General features: G+C 36.9%; 1 protein-coding gene across 1 annotated transcript in view; it reads right to left on the bottom strand.

Moving 5' to 3' along the window:
• The window catches only part of LOC129263078 (uncharacterized), an 86,683-nt gene that overhangs the window by 11,137 nt on the left and 51,590 nt on the right, over positions 1-23,956 (bottom strand). Inside the window, exons 22-40 of the mRNA XM_064100488.1 lie at positions 22,943-23,054; positions 21,799-21,873; positions 21,220-21,387; positions 20,621-20,704; positions 20,120-20,196; positions 19,423-19,484; positions 12,572-12,627; positions 11,834-12,018; positions 11,272-11,375; positions 10,356-10,499; positions 8,780-8,941; positions 7,831-7,947; positions 6,889-7,022; positions 5,988-6,141; positions 5,245-5,632; positions 4,427-4,656; positions 4,043-4,114; positions 3,388-3,650; positions 2,297-2,427 (exon numbers count right to left, since the gene is read on the bottom strand). Of these exons, the coding sequence (XP_063956558.1) occupies positions 2,297-2,427; positions 3,388-3,650; positions 4,043-4,114; positions 4,427-4,656; positions 5,245-5,632; positions 5,988-6,141; positions 6,889-7,022; positions 7,831-7,947; positions 8,780-8,941; positions 10,356-10,499; positions 11,272-11,375; positions 11,834-12,018; positions 12,572-12,627; positions 19,423-19,484; positions 20,120-20,196; positions 20,621-20,704; positions 21,220-21,387; positions 21,799-21,873; positions 22,943-23,054 (2,718 nt within the window). The remainder of the gene's footprint in view (positions 1-2,296; positions 2,428-3,387; positions 3,651-4,042; positions 4,115-4,426; positions 4,657-5,244; positions 5,633-5,987; positions 6,142-6,888; positions 7,023-7,830; positions 7,948-8,779; positions 8,942-10,355; positions 10,500-11,271; positions 11,376-11,833; positions 12,019-12,571; positions 12,628-19,422; positions 19,485-20,119; positions 20,197-20,620; positions 20,705-21,219; positions 21,388-21,798; positions 21,874-22,942; positions 23,055-23,956) is intronic.

Raw genomic sequence — 23,956 nt, 5'->3', positions numbered from 1 at the left:
GATATTGACAATAAATGGAAGTTGTGAGCTCCATAGCAAATGTTGGACAACTGTTTTCTTGTCATTTGTTTGTAAGGATTCTTACAGCACTTGGACTACTTCTACATGTACTACTACTAATACCATATTTTACCCAGGGTAGCTACTTCAGTTCTGAAAACTGTTTCCCCCAGCGGGCCCTGCTTAACATGGTGTTATTATCACTTTGGCTTTAGCACAGCCACCTTGATCGGGTGCTTGAGCATGAAGGAATTTCTGTCTACTGGCTACCCATTCACCTCACCTTGGCTGAGTTCAGCACGATGTGGGTCTTTAAATTGTTATGTATGTATTTAACTTTCTGTTATCCTTTCAGTCATTCACCTTCACTTGTTTACAAACTCCCCGAATGTCATCTAAGAATTCCTAAACCCCCAATACCATTTAACTCCTAAACCTTGACCATAAAAAGACCAACACTCAGTGACGTCAGCTAACTTCAAGGAAGAAGTATGACTCACACTTCCAGCCCCAGTCACTTGCACAGAGCATCACCACACCCCTTATACCAAAGAAAGTTTGAGAGACAGTTACCTGTAGACCAATCAGATCAAGTTTAGATCACTCCCACCTTAAATTGTTACACCCCCAAAACAAAAGATATAAATAAGACTTCTTGATTATTAGAGGTTAGAGAATACCAACGATAGAATACTAGACCCACACTAATCCTGACTGACTGACTTCAAGACTTAGATGTCCATCCAGTATTAATTTAACTGCACTTCGAATCTCAACCCGATACTTCTAAATTATTTTATATTCATCGTCTCCTGATATACTCTGAATCTTCATGTACTTCGAACTGTAGCTGAATATTGATGATTAAATACCTAGTGATTTGAACTGTATAACTTTCTCCAAAGTTTCCTTCTTACGCTTCCCTTCAATAATCACCGATCCCATCCCAACGTAACAAAATCGTTTAAGTGGAAATGAAAACAGTATATTTCAGATTCACTAGTGTTCAGTCACTATATTTACTACTTTCACAAAAGACTGGCAACATTTTCTAAATAAATGCTCCCTATACATGTATAAACAAAGGCAAAAATCAACAATGGTATGTCAGCCTTGGTGACACAACATTTGCTCTGGCAACAATTGCTCCTTGCTTTATTTCATCTAAGATATAGGATTAGAATAAGGGTTGCAATAGGGTTGTATGTTAGCAAGGTTAAGGGGTTAGGTTTAGGATAGTATATAGTGTTAAATCCAGGGTTGAATTTGGTCATTCCATACAGAGTGTCGATTTTACAGCAGAGCAATTGCCGCCTGAGAAAATGTTATGGATCCTCAACCTTAACCCATGTGAAAGAAAAGGATGAGAAGATAGGGGACATAAAGAAAACACTCTGAGAAAGGGTGAAAAGGCAAAGCACTGCAAGGAATGTTTGACAAGAGAAAGCAAATGCATGAAATAAGTGAATTGGGTAAGCGAATAGGAATGAGTAAAATGACAAGAAAAGAACAAGTGGAACACCTCTGCAGTCTCGCCTGCATTACGTGATTCGATATAGCAGTAGTGCAGACTTTGAAAACAGCTATTGAATGATCATTCACAAAAGAGAACACTCATTTGATAATGAAATAAGTATGTCCATTGAGCCAAAATGACCTTTGACCACAATCATGTTACCTAAGACGGGTGCAAAACATACTTGCAGATTACCCTTATGTCTATGTTTCATGAATTACATGTGTAGATCCATACACTTATGATGCCGATTCCATAAATACCCCCAACATTATCAAAGTTTGTTTACCCTAAATGACCTTTGACCTTGGTCATGTGACCTGAAACTCGCACAGGGTATTTAGGAATACTTAATTGCTCTTATGTTCAAGTTTCATGAACTAGATCCAAAAAAAATTTAAGTTATGATGACAATTCCACTAAACCCCCAACATGGTCAAAGTTCGTTGACACTAACTGACATTTGACCTAGGTCATGTGACCTGAAACTCAGGAAGGATCTTCAATAATACACCATTACCCTTATGTTTGGGTTTTATGAACTAGGTCCATATACTTTCTAAGTTATGATGACATTTCAAAAACTTAAGATAGCGTCGCCTATAGTCGCTATGCTATGCAGGCGAGACAAAAATGAAGAACAAAGTGCATGGAAGAAAAGAGAAAAGAGATTATTATTGACAGAGAAGAAAGGTTGCAATGGAGAAGTGAAGAAAAGAGAACAGAATATCAATAAAAAAGAGAGAACAAGAAAGAAGAAACGGAGGATGGACAACTTACCCATCTTAGTAGCCCATGAGCCTTCTTTGCAAACACCAAGAGGACATGCTATGGTGTACCAGATGCTAGCAAACAGATGAATGATGATCAGCAGTAAAACAAAGAACTTGGTTAATCTCACTTTCAGGATACTGAAATGAAAAAGATAATCAAGAGAGAACAATTACATAACCAACTATATACAACTCAATTGACCAATATACTGAAACTAAAGTTGGCATTACAATTTGAAGCATAGTCAGACTTGTTTTAAAACCAACTTTTTGTTTGTATTTCTAATTAGTGTATATGTCTGAAGACTCACTAACAGTGACACGGTTTAGAGGGTTATCCATTACTGGGACTAGACACAACCGGGTGGTGTTTCACAAAGATTCGAGTGTGACATAGAGTCCCTCTTCACTTTTAGTTGCATGTGGTATATAACAAATCATCGCATTGGCCAGATCATGCGCACAGGATGGGCACTTCTGCATATCCATCAATAAAATTAAGCATTAAATAACATGTACGCGTTGGTGTGAACGTGCACGACTGTAAGACATCTGTTACACCGGATTTCCTATGTAGTCTTGGCGCGCCCTGAAACCAGTCTTGGGCAGGTTTCTCATCCGGTGTAAACGCAAAAACCTACCCGAGACCCCTTCTCAGCAAACCTATCTCGGACCACCTCGCGGTGTGCTCCGAGACTGCTTTGGATTTGGTGTAAACACAAACCTGCCCGAGTCTGGTCAGAGACAGTTTCGCTTGATGTGCTACACCTGGAACGATTATCCAAACAAACACAGCACGCACTTGGCGCCCTGCTAAATTAATCTCGGACAGCTTTGGTAAGTCACTGTAAACGCACAGAAAGCTGTCTCAGTGGGGGGGAAGGCACCAAGACTCGTTATGATTCCGGTGTAATAGGGGGTCAAAAATTTAGATCAACTTTTTGAAAACCAGTCTCGGGGCGCCCTGAGACTGGTATTGGGTAGAATATCCAGTGTAACAGGGGTCTAGGTAACACTGAACTCCTCGTAAACTCCAGAATAAGTGACCACTTTACATTTATGAGACATCTTACAATCAAAGACTCTTTCATTACTTACTTGATATTAAGTTCCTGTTCCCATCTATCAAAGAACTGTGACACACGCATCAGACGTATAACCTGTCGGAACCTCAGGAATGACAGTACTGCAAAGTGCTTATCCCCCTGGGCCAGGAATGCAAAGAGCTCTATGGGAAGCGTAGGTATCAGGTCCTGTGCGAAACCGCTCCACTTGCGTAAGTAGCTTTTGTATATCTTGCTGAAGTCTTTCTCAAGGGCGCCGTATTCGTCTGCATTGCTGACATGGAACTTAATGTAGATCTAAAGGAATGGGCAAAATGGTAAATACCTGACCTTGTTCATCCCTTACAAAAGAATAGATAATTCATATTTTGTATCCTACTCAAAATAATATACAAAATCAATACGAATGTATGATTATTTCTGGCTAGTACAACCCTTACAATAACAATAGATCCACAAGACAACATTTCCTGAGGAAGCAAGACGCTGTTTAGGGCTAAAAGCAAGATACTCATTGTACAAAATATATCTACAAGAACCTTATGATGCCTAGAGAACTACTATTGAAAAAAAAGATTGAGATTCTTCCAGTTCAAAGAATTAAAAAAAGATTAAAATTCAGAAAATGAATGAAATCTAACCAAATCACCAATGAGCATTAGACAAATATAACCATATTTTAAACTGACCTCAAAGATGAAGACACATTCACAGACATAGCTGAAGATGAGGAAAGGCATGCTCTGGACCTGGTAGAAAGCCTGCAGAAACACAAAGGAAGCAAAATGCATTATTTATCTTTATTATGGTTTTGAAACAGGGCTACCCTGTGCAGTAACCACATATTTTGGTGTTCAGTTATTTTCAGTATTTCCAAAAGTTTGCTGAACTCCAAATTTCTAATAACTTTCTGTGTAGCCAAGCAACATATCACTGTTATGCCCTGTAACGTAAGAGATACAATCGACTATTCAATTCAATATATTGTTTACCATCCCTCCTACCCTGTATGGCATGACAACAAAAACTTCTAGATCTAGATCACTATGAAACAAAAATAAAATTATATCTACCTGGTACATGATGGTCCAAGAAGTCGCTACAGCTAGGCAACATGTCAGTCTGGCCAGGTTACGCACCACAGGGCTGTCGGGGTTCAGAACAAAGCGGTTGGCGTGGAGAAGTGCCTCTAGGTAGTTCTTATCACGTCTGATGCAGCAGAACGGCATGGGGTAGCGAGTTGGTACGTGGGTCGTGGAGGAGGAGCTGTCAGGAGCTGATGGATCAGATTGTGTGTTGGAGGCTGTTAAGATTAAAGAGTAAAGGCTTTGAACAGTAAGATTCAACAGACTACACTATAAATCAGTGTTATCAAGTGTTGCTAACTTCTTCAATGAAAATATAATAAATCTATAAAAGAAAGATGAATAATTGATATTGATAAAAAAATACTTTAGGGATCTCTAATTTCATTCGAATATGGGACTTTTATGAGAAATTTCATCACCAAACAGACAATAAAAACTTTTTCTTCAATAGAAAATACACCACTGGTTGCTCGGCATCTTTGGAGTTCTTTACCAATCCTTGTTAAGCTCTACACTCAATACACATAACTATAAACTACCCATTTCCAACAACCATGGACATGATATGTGGCATAGAAGAGCAGGGGCCCGTAACACATAGGTTTGCAATGATCGTAAGACATTTTTCTACAAGTGATTGCATTGACTTCAATGCACAATCAATCATGAAAATCAAGCCTACAATTAATCGCTAGCCTTTGTGTTACAGGACCCAGATCACTGTCCACCATCATTATTTTGAAACTTGACTAATAATTAAAATCCCTTTACAATTGATGTGGAAGGGTAAAGCAATGTCTTACCATTATTTCCTCCTTGGTTGTTGTTATTACCACTACCTTCCGCAGTGCTGGCATTGTTATTGGCATTGGGCTGTGGGATCTGACGGGCCGGCTTCATGGGTGCTTCACCAGGGGGTGGTGGTGGTGGACTAGTAGACGTTGGCGTTGTGGCTGCCGTGCTGCTGACGCTGGGACTCTCCGGCTCACTCCTGTTATCACTGGCAGCTGCTGCGGTACCGGTGGAATGTCCGTCCTCCGGTCGGGTCTGGCTGCTGGCATTGTCGGCAGTAGAAGAGCATGATGGGTGGCTGCTGCTGCTTGCGCTGGCCGTAGAGTTCTCAGACTTCTCAATGCTGTTGAAGCTACTACCCTTGATGCTGTTGTTATTGCTGTTGTTTGGGGTGTTGCTCTGAAAATAAAATGCAGTGCAAAATATTGGATATGTGCGATTGATGGCCTTTGTTTTGATGGTTAACTTCACTATACTATCATCTCAGGATACATGCAGCATCCTCTATGAGCTACTAACAGGATTGCTTTAACAAGGGGAACATTTCATGAAATAAGTCAGTAATTTTTAGTTGAATATTGTTAAAAAGCTACTGCGAATCCTTGCATCTGATTGCCTAAAAATGAGTCGGTGAAAATCGCTGACAAAATTTTTCATGAAATGCTTCCTAGGGGTCTAGAATCATGGGGCTAGAATAGTTTATTAACTTTACACAGAGTAGGTGAATTCTGAAAATGAGGGATTGAGAACTCACTGCCTGGTCAACTTTGGCCTCGCTTCTCTTGCGTACAGCAGTGATCCTCTCCTCAGCAACCTTGTTGATCTGATCCTTGATGGATGGGTAGTGGGTCAGTACCTCATCTAGATCTTCCTTGTTGAGCACAAACATGTCCACATTGTTCTCCGCCCTGGTAAGTAAGAGCAATGATCAAATATGTAAAGACTGAATGTTCATGTGAGAGATGTAGCGGAAATCCTGTAATAATAAACCTTTTTGTATGTGCAAGCAAAGTATTTCAAATGACTTAATGAATTATTCAAGCCATAGCTCTCACATTTACTACAGGGAAATTCTCTATAATGCATCGATTCCTTTGAAAATGCAATCAAAATCACAATGGACAGCTGCAAGGCTTTTGTCGAAAGTTGGTGGAGTGGGGCAGCAGATCATCAAAAGATTTGCACTGGACGAAGAATTGCTAAAAAATGTATGTCGTTGTCCAGAGTCAACAGATTCCGATGCTGTCCCGGTCAACCAACTTTTGACAAAAGCCTCTCAACACTCCATTGTAATTTAATTTGCAATTTTAAAGGAAGTGGTGCGTTGTAGAGAGTTTCCCCATAGTAAATGCGAATTTGAAAGCAATACAAAACTTATATGGAGCACGAAGTGGAGACATATAACATTAGAAGTAAAGTTACTATATATAAAAGTTCATTCTTTCATGCGAAGAGACCCTGGTCTTGGTGCAAAGACCTGGGGCGGGTTTCATAAAAAGTTATAACTGTTGTAACTTTGCCAATATGGCAACTACCATGGTAACAGGGCGTAGAAGCCAATCATAATTAAGGTAACCATGGTGGTAGTTGACATAATGGCAAAGTTACAACAGTTGTAACTATTTGTGAAACGGGCCCCAGATAATTCATCCTACCTGATGGAGGCAGTTCTTGGACAACTGAAGACCAGACTGATTTCACCAAAGAATCTACCAGATTGCATTGTATCAAAGACAATTGATCCGTCTTCAGAGACAACCTCAACAACACCACGATGGATGAAGAACATCTACAAGAAGGGAACAATAATAGGAAGTGATTATCATTATTTTCTTAAACATCCCATCCTAGTTTCTCTACATTCTTATTTCAATTCATGAACTGCCCAAGTCACTATCAGTTAAGAGCATTTTGTCAAGTGTTGTCAGCTTTAAAGGCAATATGTGTCTTTTCATATCCAATTTACCATACTCCTCATACTTTTGTCCACGATAAAATGTCAGAATCAGTCATGAAAAGCGATCTCAACTTTCAACGCTCAAAGTCAATGACATCGTAGTAAGGGGCATGACCACTAAATTACGCATGATGTTATCAGTAATGAAAAGCTGCTTGCAATTTTCCTGCAGAAAAGACGCAGCTCAAGACTTTTGACAGGATGCCAAGCTAGAAAACTAAGATAAGTAAATTCAGGCAGGTTCCATTTATAGGAGGGTCAGACATAAAAATCTTATGGAATTGCTCTTCTATCAATAGTAGTGCAGTATACTCAAGCTACATTCCAGTTGCTCACATCATGGACAATACTGTTGCCCCCCCCCCCCATAACCCCAAGATCAGAAGGGGAGCCATCATATGATTCCCCCTCCCTACCTCAATAAATCTCATATAGCCCAGTCCCTTAGGGGTAAAATATAGATTTTGCTTGGAAAGTTCATTGACAATTTAACACTTTTGTGCTTTTTGTTGATGTTTCCAAAAATATAATTGTGATTTTTGTTGCTTACGCTGTTGCTAAATTGAAAAATAGCAATGGTTATAATCATACTGCAAGTGAGACATATTTAACAAGATGGACAGGCCAAACATATACTTACTTCTTTTCCAAAGTCATGTTTGCGTACAATGTATTCCCTGTTGAGGTAGTAGACTGGCTTGATGCACATTGCCAACATCTTTTGAAAGCCTATCTCTGTGTTCTGGAACAATGGTACCTGGGGGTTGAACAGATTTAAGAGGAAAGATATTAAATGCCGACACAAGGAACATTACTGAACCACTCCATATAACAATTTATCTGTCAGATATGGTCACAAAACAGTGACAAATTCCATTTATGTTCAATAATAGGTCATGGTTAATGGCCAAAGTACACACAATATTCATCCTGCAATGTCATTGGATAGTACTTGGTCAGCACATCCTTAATTTGATTCAGACCAATGTAATGATGTCAGTGTAATAGTTTACTCACACTTAAATTGGTGGGGGGAGGGGATCGTCACCTCTCTTAGGGAGTAAATTATAATTTGCTGGCACTACATTTGTTAAAAGCACTGGGAATATTTATTGTAACCCTAGAGGTTAATCCCAAGTCAAATTGAATTCTTCATGAAAAGTGATGATTCTTTGGCCCGTATTCTGAAGTCGGGTTTAACTTAGTCCGTGGTCTAACTTTGTACTAAAATTGTGGGAAGCCAAAAATGTCAGAATCTTGTTTACATTGCATCTTTGTTATGTTTCACTGTGGTTTTTTCTAATTCTTGAATGGAGAAGACACTATCTTATATACCCTTCCCAGGCAGTTAAGAATGATTTGAGAGCCAAATGAGCCGATACATTGAACCTTAAACATTAGAAATTTATGTGACATCTGGCTTTCTATAGTTAAACCACAACTTTAAACCAGAGTTTAAGTTAAACCCGACTTCAGAATACGGGTCTCTGTCTTTAAATCTTTGTAAAACAACCCCACCAACCTCCTGTTGTTTTCATCAATGAGGACTTTGTTCATTGAATATGATTAAACCAAGACCATAATTATACCTTGTTGATGATCCCTTGATAGAGGTCAAGGGAGACATCAGCTTTGAGAGCCAGAGGAAGTCCATCAAACAGGGAGTCCGGTTCCACACCCTTAGTCCTGAGCCACATGTAGTTGTAGTAGACGTCAACGTGCTGCGCCAAGGATTTCTCAACAGCCTGGTCCTGTGTGTGATCAGGGATAACAAATATTTGAACGATCATTAAACTTTCATCTCTAATAAACATTTGTTATGGACAGCTATGGGTCAAGGCAATCATTGTTTAAATACGAGGGAGCTTTTTCATGAAAAGCTTCCGTTTGATACATTGATTAATAAAAGTCTGTGCCGCATCCCTCACTTGTCATTTTTTTTTCGATTTCCATTATAGATTTTATATTCTGTATTGGATAAGTTGTCATATGTTAATTGTGCACCTTGAGTGTCATTATCAACAAATGTGTGCAAAATATGAATCTTTAAATCATTATTATTGTCATAGCAAATCACACTAACATTCACAGAGCTTTCCACGTTCGTCATGTTTGTCTTTTATACATTAAAATCATTAGATTAAAAATGTAATTTCTGCTGAGAGAGGAATAAGACACTTAACAATTGTACTTGCCCCCCACCCCTCCCTCCGGGACATAATTACAACTGGTAACCTCTTGATGTGGCATGTCCCTTGTATGTGATATGATTCTGTCTGCATTTGGCCCCAGGGCCTCTTTCTGCAGGGGCCTGTTATAACTGGGCCCAGTTGCATAAACTATAATAGTCACTTTGCTCTACAATGGTAACTTCCATAGTAGCAATGCTTATCAGCCAATCAGAATCAAGGATTTCAGGGAAGTTTTCATTAGATGGCAAAGTTACTATAATACTGGTAGTAACTTTATGCAATGGGGCCCTGGGTCGTCAAATTGTCAAAATAATACCTGTACAGCTGGGTATTTAAGTTTAATGACAAGTATGATGGGGGGGACCTAAAGCTACGCACTTTGTTTACAAATGATAAAAACTGTGCCAATTTTAATATTTCAACGAATTATCTTTCACTAATTTGTGGCAAACATTCTTAAGATCATCAACCAAGAACAAAATATCGCAAAACTCACTATTACGAAAATCCCGCTGTGTTTTCCGAACACCTCTTGATTTCGCTGCCCGATGTAGAAGGGGTCCTAAAGCTACGCACTCGATTTATCATGCAAAAAAATAGTATTTCCTGTGCCTCAATTTCTAAAATATATTAATAGGATAAAATGAAATTAAAGCGAATATAACTCCGAAATTCCAAACAGTTGTTGGTTTTCTCTGCATTTAGAGATTTAATGCAGCCTTTGTAGAAAAAAATTGAATAGGAATCATTCGTCACTCTGCAGTCACAGTCCCACACACAAAGTGCGCATTTGCCATAAAAACTGCATGCGTGATGAGTGGTGCGTAGCTTTAGGACCCCCTACCATAAGACTAAATCTTTTGGCAAGCACAACTCCCCCCCCCCCTTATACATTAATCTACCAAATGAGCTAAAGTCCCTCCTCATATCAACATCTTTATATTGACTTATTATGTACGTGAACACTCCATACCTTGAGGTATCTCTTGATGGCTGTAAGCTTCTCCTGGTATCGTGCTCTCTGGGCGTCTGCGTTGGCCAAGCTGGCTGCTACGCTAGCTATGATGTACCCGAAAAAGACAATACCAACGATCATGGAGAAGAGGGCTAAGATCATCTGAGGATAAACAAAAGAATATATTAGAGGAGTTATGGATTAGTGCATAAGTCCCCAGAAACAACAATACAAATTCAAAATCATTGCTACATATAGGGTCTTAGGCAAGACACTAATTTGCATTTGCTACTTTAAACACAGGTTATAAATGGATATTTCATGGATAAGTCATTGTAACCAACTGGCTGTTTCAGGGAATCAAGAATGTGCACACATTGTTTACAGGCAAAACTGGTTGAAGAAAATATTTGTGTTATCATAATTATACAGTAAAAGTGTTAAACTAAATATTACAAGCCAGGGCCAGTATTCTGAGCATTCTTCTGTCTGTTACCTTTTTTCACATTTATTGTGATCAGAAATGAGATGAGCCATTGGCATGACATTGCACACATTTGGCTTGCTGGTATATTGATGCAATTTGGCACACTTCAACCATTCACCTTCAAAATGCACTATAAAATTTTCAATATGGAAGATTTTCAGAATGCTAGCCCAGGCAAAAACTATAAACATCTGTCTTGATGCCACTTTGGTGAGGGTAATTAAAATATCCAACATTGACCTCAATATTTCAATTTCTAAAACAGCTGCACACATAGTTACCAAGAATGCATACAGCTAACATATCTAATTATTTGAATGTAGGATAAAAAGAGTACTGTTGATTAAATGCCCCACGGGCACAAGTGCCGAGACCGGGGATGGAACCCCCCGACTTTCATGTGTCAGCCAGGTGACTTGGACCACTCGGAGAGTAGGGTACACTTACCTCTGATACGTTGTTGGCATGGATATCTCCATATCCTACTGATGCTCCGGTGGCTGATGCCCAGTACATACTGGTCACATATTGGGCAGCAATTGATTGATTGTCTATCAACACACAAAAGAATAAGGCCAGGGTTATTAACGAATCAAGTACAGCAGCTGCAATGTGATACTGCTAATTCGGTTATCTAGACACCTTAAAAAAAAAAAAAACTCAATTTGATGGTGAGGGTAATCCTGCCCATGTGTGGAAACATATTATTTGAAATATAAATTTTTGGTAAAATTTTTGAGACAAAGAGTTCTGCTACAATTATTTAAACAAAGAGTCACCTTACTGCCATATCTTTGAGCAGCTGTCAATCTAAAATCATAAACGTTTATGGTAATACAAATTCAAAATTATATCTGCATGTGACAAACACAAGTGTAAATGAACATATTTCAGCTCTTCAATAAATGAAATAAATCTTTCTTGGATAAAGATAGGAAATTAAATCTAAAAGCTAAATTCTAATCAACTAATCTAACTAGTAGTTATCTAACTAATCACACTGACGTACAGAAACTAGTATCTGTTTTGGATGTCCACGAGTTGTTCTTGCAGCGGTGGAAGTTGGTGTTGATGAAGCCACTGAATGTATCCCTAGTGATAGGGTACTTGAAGACAGGTGGACAAGCATTCATGTACCACATACACGCCAGCATGTGAATGAATAGGACCATGTAGAAGAAGAACTTCATCATTCTGTGAAAAGGAGACAACAGGTTGAAATAACACTTCCCAGTCTTAGGCATGAATAAAATGTGTTTGCCATTACAAAGGTAAAATAAATAATGGATTGGTAAATCGGTAACTTCCCCCCCCCCCCCTTCCCATGTTCTACTGCATCATTCACCAGTTTAGAAAAAAATAATGAAAATTAGGGTCAGCAGGCACGTTTTGCTTGGTCAAAGATGAATAAAGCAGAAAAATCTGCAGGATTGGCAAGAGTCAAACGATGAACCTATTTTTTTTGCCTATTAACCATAAGCTACAACCCAGAAACTCGAGTTCACTCACTTTTCAGGTCTTACAAAAGAGTGTTGTTGAACTTTAATCATGAGGTACTGTACTATTGGCAATGTACAGGGGGAAATAGCGCAGTGGAAACTAGGAGCAAATCTACTCAAGACTGCCTATAATAGTCATTTTATATTGCAAAACAGCCCCATAAAATCTGTATGGGTTAACTAAAAAGATTACTTTCCAATTAATAGCAGGACAAACAGCCCTAGTATGCTAAGTATTTTTCTTTTACCTGATGTTTCCTGTCAAGTTCTGGACGTCGGACTCCAAGTAGTTGAAGGCAAGTGGCTGAAAGAAGGAACCAAAAGGACACAGAGTATAGGAAAACACTGAGAGGGGACAATTTTCTGCACAGATTAAGCAAGGAATACAAACCTAACTGAAAACATTCATTCTTTAAGTTTTCAATATTTTCTGAATCGTTGGTATCAATGGAAACTCTCACCCCTATCTTAATTTCAAGCAAACATTGTTTTAAATTGTCACACTGATTTCAGCTTATAAACTACTTCAGCTACGACAATTATCAGTGAAGTGCATCACTTGATATTAAATGGAAGAAGAAGAGTGTTTGTCAAGGAAATTCATGCATATGAGGATAGAGGGGCTGAGACATACATATATACATGTATATATTAGAATTGGCTTATTAGTAGAGCGGATTAGCTCCAAAAATCACAACAATTGTGCAAATTTTGACTAAAGCATGAAACTTTCACAAGTATTAGTATATGCCGTAAGATTAATTTTAAAGGTGGGAGGTAAATTTTAAAATGCCATTTTCGGCCGTTGCCATGGCAACGGATTAATTTCTCAAAAATGACATACATTCCCATGTAAATGGTAAATAAACATGATATAGATGAGCAAAATGATAATTTTCAAGTTCCCAATTGAATATATATAAAATTTAGAAACATTCAAAATTAACAAGATAGTTCCAATTGGTCTGTTGCCATGGCAACGGCTTGTTTTTCCCCAGAAAAATAAAAAAATTGATTAAAAAAACGTTGTAGAATAGGATTTATCTTTAATTTCCCCTAATTTTACAGTGTTAAACAATGATATTTTGGTAGTCAATGTATAAACTACATCTCAAGCCATTGCCATGACAACCAAATAACATCTAATTTACAAAAATAACATGGTAAACTAGACAATGGACAGGTGGAAAATACAACTGGAAATGACTTAATCTGTATGCTTAAGTTTTGACCCCCTCATTTGAACAAAAAATACAGAAAGTGTTCTGCAGGAGTTCTTTATAAAGATAAAACATTATGTTGCCTTGGTAATGCTTGAATTAAATTTAAAAAAACAAATGTTGCAAAGATCCCGTTGCCATGGCAACAGCTTATTTCCCTCTAGAAAGGTAAAAATATTGATAAAAATATAGAATACATGTATGATCATCATTCCATTTTCAATATTTTTAAGGTACTAATCGAAATATGATTGTGACTACATTTATAAATATAACATCTTAAGCCATTGCCATGGCAACCAGATAACATCTAATAATAAAAAAACAGCAGGGATGACAAGGCTATGGATAGGTGAAAAGTACAATGAAAATTAACTTATGTAATATGCATAAGGTTTGACCTACTCAATTAATTTAGGGGAAATAATACAGTGAGTGTTCTGCATGAACTAATTGGAATGATACAGATTGATGTTGCCTTGGTAATACTTGAATTCAACGATAAATATCAATGTTGCAAATTGCCTGTTGCCATAGCAACGGATCATTTAGTACCAGTTTTTATAAAAAAAGGACTATAGAATCTGGTTTTTCTTGCATTTCCCCTAATCTTAGTGGGTTAAACATAGATATGTTTGATGCAAATTGTTTAAATAACATCTAAAGCTATTGCCATGGCAACCAAATGATATCTAATTCACAAAAAATATTAATTTGGATGACAAGATCATGGACAGGTGGAAAAAACAAATATAACTCAATATGCGAAAGCTTTGGCCAGTCATTTAATTTTGAACAAAAAATTCACTAAGTATTCTGCATGAGTTCATTAGAATAATAAATTGATGTTGCCTTGGTAATACTTGAATTAAACGATAAATATTAGTAATTCAAATGTTCTGTTGCCATGGCAACAGCTCATTTCCCCCAGAAAAGTATCAGCAGCTTTGATAAATAAAAACATGATAAAATCTGATTTTTCTTTCATTTCCCCTAAGTTAAGGGTGTTAGAAAATATATGTTTGCTGTTAATATGTAGATAACATCTTCAGCCATTGCCTTGGCAACCAATCAAGATGAAATTTATAAATACAAAAAAAATACTGTTGAAATGATAATGGTCAGGTGGGATGCAAAATAAAGGTTTACTTAAGCTACATAATGTTTGACCAGTCATTAAGTTTTGAACAAAAATTACAGTAAGTGTTCTGCATGAGTACAATAGCATGATAAAAACTGATGCTGCCTTGGTAATTGTTGAATTTAATGATATCATTTTTTTGCAAATGTGTGTTCGGTTGCCATGGCAACGGATCATTTTCCCCCCAGAAAATACCATCTTTGATAAAAAAAAATACCTAGTAGAATCTTATTTTCATTCATTTCCACTAAGATTAGGGTGCCAAACATACACGTTCATGTTTGTTGTTAAATGTATAAATACCATTTTAAGGCGTTGAAATGGCAATAACATAACATTTCATTAAAAAAAAAAACATAGCTGACAAGATAATGGACCGACGGAAAATACAATAAAATTAACTGAATATGCGTAAGGTTTGACCTACTCTTTTAATTTTGAACAAAAGTTACATTAAGTGTTATGCATGATTTCATTAGGATGACAAAAATTACTTTTGTTTTGGTAATGCTTGAACATAATGATGAATATCAATGGGGCTGTTCACACCGCAAGGGGGGGACCGTGGGCGGACCGTGGATCGCGCTATCGTAGCGCGATCCACGGTCCGCCCATTGGCATTCGCCGGATTCACACCGCAGTGAGATAGCGCGGTCTATCGTAGCACCCCCTTTTTTTAGAGGTCCTGTTGCCATGACGCGTGACGTCATGAGGTCAGAGCGGTCAAAGATTTCGCGCGCTATTACGAACCCGTACTAGTTAGTTGAGAGCTCGATATCGCTGTGCCTATTATGCTAGCCGGCCTACGTTTATTTCATGGCGTTGTATACATTGTGCATGTATTTCTAATTTGATTAATCTAGATTCTAGACTCTTGTATTTTAACTGTGTTTGATGACTTCCGGCGTGCTATCGTAGCTCGGGTTCACACCGGCAGAGATAGCGCGATCTAGCGCGCGCTAGACCGCGCTATCTCTCGTGGACCACCCCCAAGAGGTGCTCCAGTGGCACGCCGTTTTGGCTCGCCGTGGCTCGCTGTTGGGCGGACCGAAACGACGTTGTACCTTCCACACCGCAGAGATAGCGCGATCTAGCGCGCGCTAGATCGCGCTATCTCTGCCGGTCTGAACAGGCTCTATGTTACAAATGGCTCCAGAAAAGTACAAATTTTGATAAAAATATGTTTATTTAGTTCCTTTTCCTTATAGGAGGTTGCTGAACATAAATATGCTAAATGATAAGCACCATCTTATTTCATAATACATGGCATCGAAATAAGACCTACAAAAATCACATCAGACTTTTTTTGGCTCAAATAAATTCCCGAAACTCTAATTTCGATGCTGGACAATTACGTTCAAAGTATTCGCAGGCGGCCATTTTGAAGAAAGCGTTTTGGGGTAATTTGTGTTTTAAAGCTGTTCATCATATCAATATCTAAGGGGATTATAGGGGTTGATAAATCAAAATCTTAAGTCTATTTGAGGAGTAGACATGGTCTTGATATCCTAATCAAGGTAAATACAGTAAATCAACTTTTACATGGAGATCATGAAATCATGAAATCATGCCTTGTCCGACTGTTTTAGCATACTTGGCTTGAAATATGATAGCAAATCACTATTAGGCATCATCTGCCAGGATACACTCTTTAATTCCTGCATACAAATATCAGAAAATTGTTACTTTGTGAAAATTCCCATCATTTCTTTAAAAATTCATGAAAATTGCCGAAAATTAAAAAAATTCCCACAAAAGTCACGTTTATTCCCATGGAAAGTTTCCATCAAGAAAATTCCCGGGAATTTTGAAACCCGTCTCCCCCCTCCCAAAAAAGAAAAAAAAATCATCACAAGAAAAAATACAGAGAAAGTGAAAGAGAGATGGATAAAATATGATTATTTTACGAATAATATACCAAAAATGAAAAATTTGGAAAATTTTGCTCTGTCGCCGGCTCGGTGAGAACATTTTAAAGTAAATTTTGCTTGATACGTCATATCTGGCCCCCTTAAAATTGCATTGCTGATTTTGACGAAGAAAATTTTGTAATACTGTGATAATTTTTAAAGTAACATATGAATCTATTCAACGCCAAGTGTAATCTATTCACTGGTTATTTTAGATGAAAAGTAGACTGGTCAAATAAGATAAAAAATACCTTTACTGGTTGAAAGGTTAAAAATAATTTAAGCACTCAAGGGTATTCCAAGATGGTGCCCTCAGTGGGTGCCATAGGCTAAAAATCCACAATTCATCCATTACTTGATAAAATGGCTTTAATTTGGTTTCTATTCATTGGTTTTAAGGATCAAGTAGTACATTGGACCAAGTTACAGGGAAAGCCAGTGGTCTGGAATGTCTAAAAATCTAAGATGGCTTCAAAAAATTGAATCTAAAATGGTTGCTGATACCTAAAGCGGACATAGCTCATTTCATATTGGCCTGGAGGATGATATTTTGGTGTCTAAATCATTGGTTTCAAGAGTCTAACAATATTAGTACAAGTTACAATGACAGTCAGGTATATTCGAAAATCCAATATGCCTTCCAAAAACTATTCTAAAATGGCTGCTGATACTTAAAAGTGGAATAGCTCCTTTTATATTCACCTGTGAGATATGATTTTGGTGTCTAAACCATAGTTTCAAAAGTGAAATAATAAATTAGGACATAGTTTGTTCAATATCTGTCTGGGGAATATGATTTTGATGTCTAAACCATCATCATAAAACCATGGTTTAATGCATTAGAACAAGTTACAAGGACAACCAATGGACTGGTATGTTAACAAATCCAAGATGGCCTCCAAAATGGGGTCTAAATTGACTGTTGTTACTTCGAAATGGACATATAATTCATTAATAATACACATTGGGGATATGATTTTGGTGTCTTCACTAGTGTTTCAAGGGTCAACTAATACTGTACATTGTGTCAAGTTGAATAAACAGTCAGGTGTCAATATTGTGTCCAAAAATTCAAAGATTGTTTGAAAAATGGGGGTTTTAATGTTACTTAAAAGTGGACATAGTACATTAAAAAAATACTCCTGGGGATGTTATTTTGGTGTCTACATTAGGATTTCAAGGATCAAATGATGCGTTGGGACTTTTGAATGTTTCTAAATTTTATATATATTCAATTGGGAACTTGAAAATTATCATTTTGCTCATCTATATCATGTTTATTTACCATTTACATGGGAATGTATGTCATTTTTGAGAAATTAATCCGTTGCCATGGCAACGGCCGAAAATGGCATTTTAAAATTTACCTCCCATCTTTAAAATAAATCTTACGGCATATACTTATACTTGTGAAAGTTTCATGCTTTAGTCAAAATTTGCACAATTGTTCGGCTAATCCGCTCTACTATATGGGGAACTTCAAGAAAATATTTGCAATCAACAGTCAGTCGGCAGGTCCCAAGAAAGTGGCTTCTTTCATCCAAGTGATATTCATGACTAGAGAAGTTCTACATATTTAATGAGCTTGATGCGGACCAAAACACCTCTTTTCATTCGGTCATTGCTGCTCTAATTGGGCATCGAATTTCATGATTTTGGTATCATTGTAAAGAAGAAGAATCATTCTTTTAGGTCATGTGTTTGCATTTATCCAAAGATTTTGTAATATAGGTTAAACTTTTGATCTAAAATATGCTACAAAATAATTATTTTCACCAGACAAAAGCTGCTATTTTTACACTTTATTTTTGTTTGAGCCCAAATCATTTTGTGATAAAGCTGAATATGTATGCTTTAAAATGGTCTAGGTTTCAAAATAAGAATTGGTTTAATTGGGTCAAGATCACGCTTTTCATTGGCCAAGTACAAAAAGCAGCTTGAAAACAAGAATACTGCACTCTGATTGGTCAAAGAGACCACACACTGGCAAATTCCAACGGTTCCAGTGCCTGGGTTCATGGGAAGGTCACACTTCCCATGTGGTAATCTCCTCAAATTCCCCGCGCCTGTTGTTTTGTGAACCTTATCCAGCCAATCAGAACTCTGGATTTCATGCAAATACAAAATTTCAGAAAATCTCGTCTTGTACCTTGGAGGGAAAAGTGTGATCTTGACCCGACTAAAAGGTGCCGCATATCAAGAGTGGCATTGTGAGAAAGTACAGAAGTTCAGCTTTATGGTTATATATATATCATTGAGGCTAAAAATAGAAAGTTTTGCACAATTTGCAAAAGAAAACAGAGGAAGAAAATTCAGTTTTGAGGCATATTTTCAGGCCAGAAATTCCCTTATTATCAAAATATTGTATACAAAATAAATGACCAGTATGAAAGAGTAACATTTACTCTTTCTGATGGTGCAATGATATTTCATTTGACTTGAGGTTAAATCAGGTAAATTCTTAGAGAAAGAAAATCTCACGAATCACAAGATTTTGCAAGGAGGAGGATTCAGCCTCGAGATGATTTGGATGAATCTGACCTTTTTGCTCATTAGCATAGGGACCTGCGGTCTGACTGTCAATTACAACTTTTATGTTGAAAATTTATAAGTGTTAAAATGATTTCAAAAAGCAAATCAATGATAGTTGTTGATACAAAAAGCAAACAACCGATTAACTGCAAATTTGCAATTATTTGCAACACTCTGTAAGAGGATATGATCATTGACCAACATACATGTATATTTGTAAATGAGGTATAACTCATCATTGGATGAATGGGGATTACTTGAAATAGTGTTTATGTTTGTATAAAATGGTCTCTTACCACTCTGTATAGCTGAAGAAGCCTGTTGATTCTGACCAAGGCATACACATGAATTGCTTCCTCTGTTCGTAAAAACAAATAACAGATATTAATTTCTCACATTGCGGTGATAACAGAAGAAATCAATCTATGAAGCACATCTTTATACACAACTGGAACATGTTATTTGGTGCAAAGTATTAAAGCTACACAGGCATATATCATTTAGGACAAGGAAAGATCACCAGTTAAGGAAATAGTATAGTCATGTGTAACTTATGAAATGTCTCCTAGATTGATTGGATATCAAGACACTGAAGAAGAATTTCAAAATGTTCCCTTATACTATTTTTCATAATGATTTTATAAAGAGTTTCAAAAAGAAACAGAAAAAAATCTCTTTTTCTGCTCATAATCTCTTATTTCTGATAATCGTTGTTGCGAATGAAGCAATTATATTACAATGCAGAATCCTAATACCTTGCATATCTACAATTAGAAAAAAATGATAAAAATCTATGATAATCTCTAAATTATGTGCTGAAAGGTGAAAACATATACATGTTTATATAGCCAAGTTGTTCAAAATAGACCTGAAGAATTTCCATCATTTGTGATTGATATTGAATGTCTCATTTCCGTTCTATTTTCATTTAATGAGGAAAACTTTAATTTGAAAGAATAATAACAGAGCTATGAACGAGTTTAGTGTACTTACGAGAGAAATTTCCAATGACGGCATAAGCTATGAGCTCCGTTGGGAAGCAAGCTAGAACGTCAATCAGGAAGTTGGTTCTATAAAAAAAATATAAGTAAAATAATTTTCAATCAGATAATGTGGACTGCTTAAAACAGTCTGTTGTTCATACAAAGAAATGTATACTTTAAAAAAGCTTCAAAATGTCTATGCAATGTCAGATATACCAGAAAATTAACACAAAATACTAGACACTGGATAACATCTATTGTTGTATTATGCAAGCAAATTCATTAAACAGTCCTGAAAAAAATTTATAGCACCTATAATAGAAAGATGGGAAAACATCAAAAAGATTATGAAATTAAAAACACACAAACTTTGCACCTGATTACAAAATCACAGAAAATATTATAATTCGTAGATATTAATCAACTAGATTGAGAATTTGTTGAGAATATTGATGTCTATTTCAATGGAAATTTCCCTATGGAAATGTTTGAGCGATCAATAGTAACTTACCTTAGATAGTGCTTGGCAGTAGACAATGGGTGAGTGACCAGTACATTGTTTTCATTGTAGAATGCAGTATGGAATTTCAGGTACCTGTTGAAGGAAAAATACATTGTCAAATGATAAAAATATCACACATCTACATACTCAAGCATGCACAGGAAATCTTGCAACTCAGATTTGAATAGCTCATGACAGAAGTTGACAAGCACAAAACTAAGCAGAACATAATAAAATAATACTAAGAGGCAGTTTTCTATAAAGTCATTAAACTCATGATATGAAGTCCCCCAATGCAAATTCAGATTTTATAGACCATTCCCATACAAAACTGTCATTGATACATGTCTCAGCCTAGCAATTAATAAACAAAACTTTTTAAAAAATTAACTTTGCCATCATGAAACAATGTGTTTATACAATAAATTTTTTGATTTCACAGAATAGAGCATGTTCTGGTTTGCATAGGACAACACATTTTTTGGCCACTTTGAATAGGGAAATAATAGCAATTATTTGGTCTATGGAATTTGCTGAAAGTTACTACAGCCTGAACATACATCATCAGATTTTTCTTGTTACGGTAACATATCATTCGCAGCTCTTACATGTCAACAAAGCAGATGAAATCTAGGGCGTAGTTGACGACCCACAAGCCGATGTTCATGTGAAGAAAAGCTGCTTGGAGGGTCACTGTGAAGGCAGCTAGGATCGCCACAGCAACTCGAATGGCTTCCCAACGCTTGAAGCATGTTCCATTTGGGATGAAAGCACGACTAGTTAGAAGAAAAGAGAATGTTTGAATAATTACAAATAGTAATTCATACTTAAAGTTCAGCACATTGAGCAATGACAGATACTTGTAAAATGGTTTTACATAGTGTGGAAACATAAGAGAAAAATAATTACCCTTTCAAATCTATATTCCTATATATTACTTGTACAATCACTGCAAAGTTTCATGTTCTTATTCATTGGAATGTATTTTTGATTTGTTCCGAAGAGCTATATCTTTGCAATCCACTATAACTATAGTTTCATCATACAGCATACTGCAATTATGCCATCCCTGATATTGTAGACATTGACAATTCTATATGTATGAAAACCTGTGGTCTTTTAAAGGACTATCATTACAAGAGACAACACACTTTTTATTTTAGTGATCAATGGTATGCAGTGTTTACCTCATGAGCAGTTTGGCAAATAGCCGACTCAGTAGGCTGATCTCCTGAAACGGTTCCTGGAAATCTTCACTTTTCCTGAAAGGAAATTTTCCAAAAACGCATTGTGAAATATTATTAACTTTTAACAGTGGTGTTGATAATGATGATTACAAGAGAATTATACATCATCTTTGTACTATTAAATATCAACAGTGATGATGATGATAATGACAGTTCAGGATGAAGATTATGAAAATATGCAGAAAATTACTTTTCAATCAAATCTCTCTTTCCTGTGATGTCATATATTGTTTAGTATACATACGTATATAGAAAAGTTTTGTTTAAATCCACTGGACCAAACAGTATTTATAACTACTAAATTGACCAAGTGGGTGTCTTTGTAATTTTGTGCCAAACAAAGTGTGTTCTATTTGACCTGGTTCTGGAGGATTGAGTTTTGACATCGGAAGCGGCGTGTCAAGACTTCTTTGGCCCTCATCGCTAGGATTCAGAATTTTAAAAGTGCTCACGCCCCCACTCTCAGAGATGGTCCAGGCTCGATTCTCCGGAATCGGGTCAAGCACACTTCTTTGAAATACATTCCCTCTTACGTCTTTATGCTCAAAACTTGATCCTTTATATTTGTTGTTTTGCATCACTTTATTGTGCGAAAAGCAATAAAGGAACAGTGTAAGAATAACACATTGTTTTTGCTAATGCTGTTTATATTGCAATTCTTTTTCAGTGGTGGTCTTGCCCTGCATGTAATTTATAAGTTCATGACCAGGGGACGATTCACAAAGATTTAAGTATGACTTAGAGTCGCACTTAAATACCGAATTGCGTACGGTATGAAAGGCTTGACTGCATTGGTCAGTTTGTGTCATGAGGATGCGCACTACTGCGTATCTATCAATAAGATCGCGCATTGCATATCATGTACGCTTCGGCATTTAAGTGCGACTTTAAGTCATACTTAAATCTTTGTGAAACACCCCCCTGGTCGCATTTATTTTGTATTATGTATACACATATGTTCCTTTGTTTGATTTTGAATATTGAATAAAGTGATGGAAAAAGAAAGCCATGACGATTTAGATGCTCTGACAAACGGATACAACCCACCCAAAGACTGGATTGGAATAAATCTGGAAAGGCTTACTTGTCAAAGACCTTGATAGAGATATCGACAGGTCGGAGGGACGTGGCAGCAGGGTAGAGAGACATGTCTTCCGTATCGTCTTCATCTTCAGGCTGCAACACAGTACCAGCAACTGGCGAACAAAAGAAGTCAACATAAGCATGATCATCATCATGCACTAATCCGAAAGGTATTCATTTATGCCTATCTACCTTGAGCACCTTGAGCACTATACAGACAGAGGTTGGCACTTTATAAGTCGCATGCATTATCACTTTGAAAATATTTATACCATTTCTCCAAGCCATGATAAGAAAAAATTACCATAATCCAAGCTTTGAGTGGAGGAATAATCTTCCCGGTATTGCATCGCAATTTCCTCCACATTTCTGAAAGACTGCTATACATGAAGTCTTTTGTAAAGCATATTTTTACATGGGACTGTACATTACTTAGTTGAGAGCTTTTTTCTTACGACCAAAAATGCTATTGAAATGTATAAAGCAAAATGATTCCCTGGAGTGTATTAGATTGAGGAAATTAAATCAGATTGTAATCTTACCAACCCAGATTGACCGGGTCTGTTCATTATGCTCTGTTTTAGGCACAAGAAAAGTGTACCACATTGAATACTGTAATAATCGCTTGAGGGTATTCGACGCACTGATTGGTGAAACGCCCGACCAATCACACAACGGATCAGTGCCCACCTATTGTTCCCGCGTTCGTGCGTACGGTCCTGGGGATTGGTATAAATAGACTATACGTTATCAGATAATTTTCGTCACTTGATAAAGAGTTGCAGCGGCACTCGAAAGCTCGTGAACTTGTAAGCTAGTGAACACTTTTTGCGAGAGTGATCACGAATTTCCTTGTTCATGTTGTTGACCATAGTAGATTGCGAGACAAATGAATACCCTCTAGCGATCATTTCAGTCCGCAATAATGAACCTATTTAGTATTGTTGAATACTGTACATGCAAAGTTTGCATGGATCATCACTTGAAGGATTTCTTATATGGGTGACAGTGTTAA

Source organism: Lytechinus pictus, chromosome 6, assembly GCF_037042905.1.
Source record: "Lytechinus pictus isolate F3 Inbred chromosome 6, Lp3.0, whole genome shotgun sequence".
Classification (NCBI taxonomy): domain Eukaryota; kingdom Metazoa; phylum Echinodermata; class Echinoidea; order Temnopleuroida; family Toxopneustidae; genus Lytechinus; species Lytechinus pictus.
The sequence above is the reverse complement of the archived record's forward strand: the minus strand, read 5'-3'. Positions and strand labels throughout refer to the sequence as shown.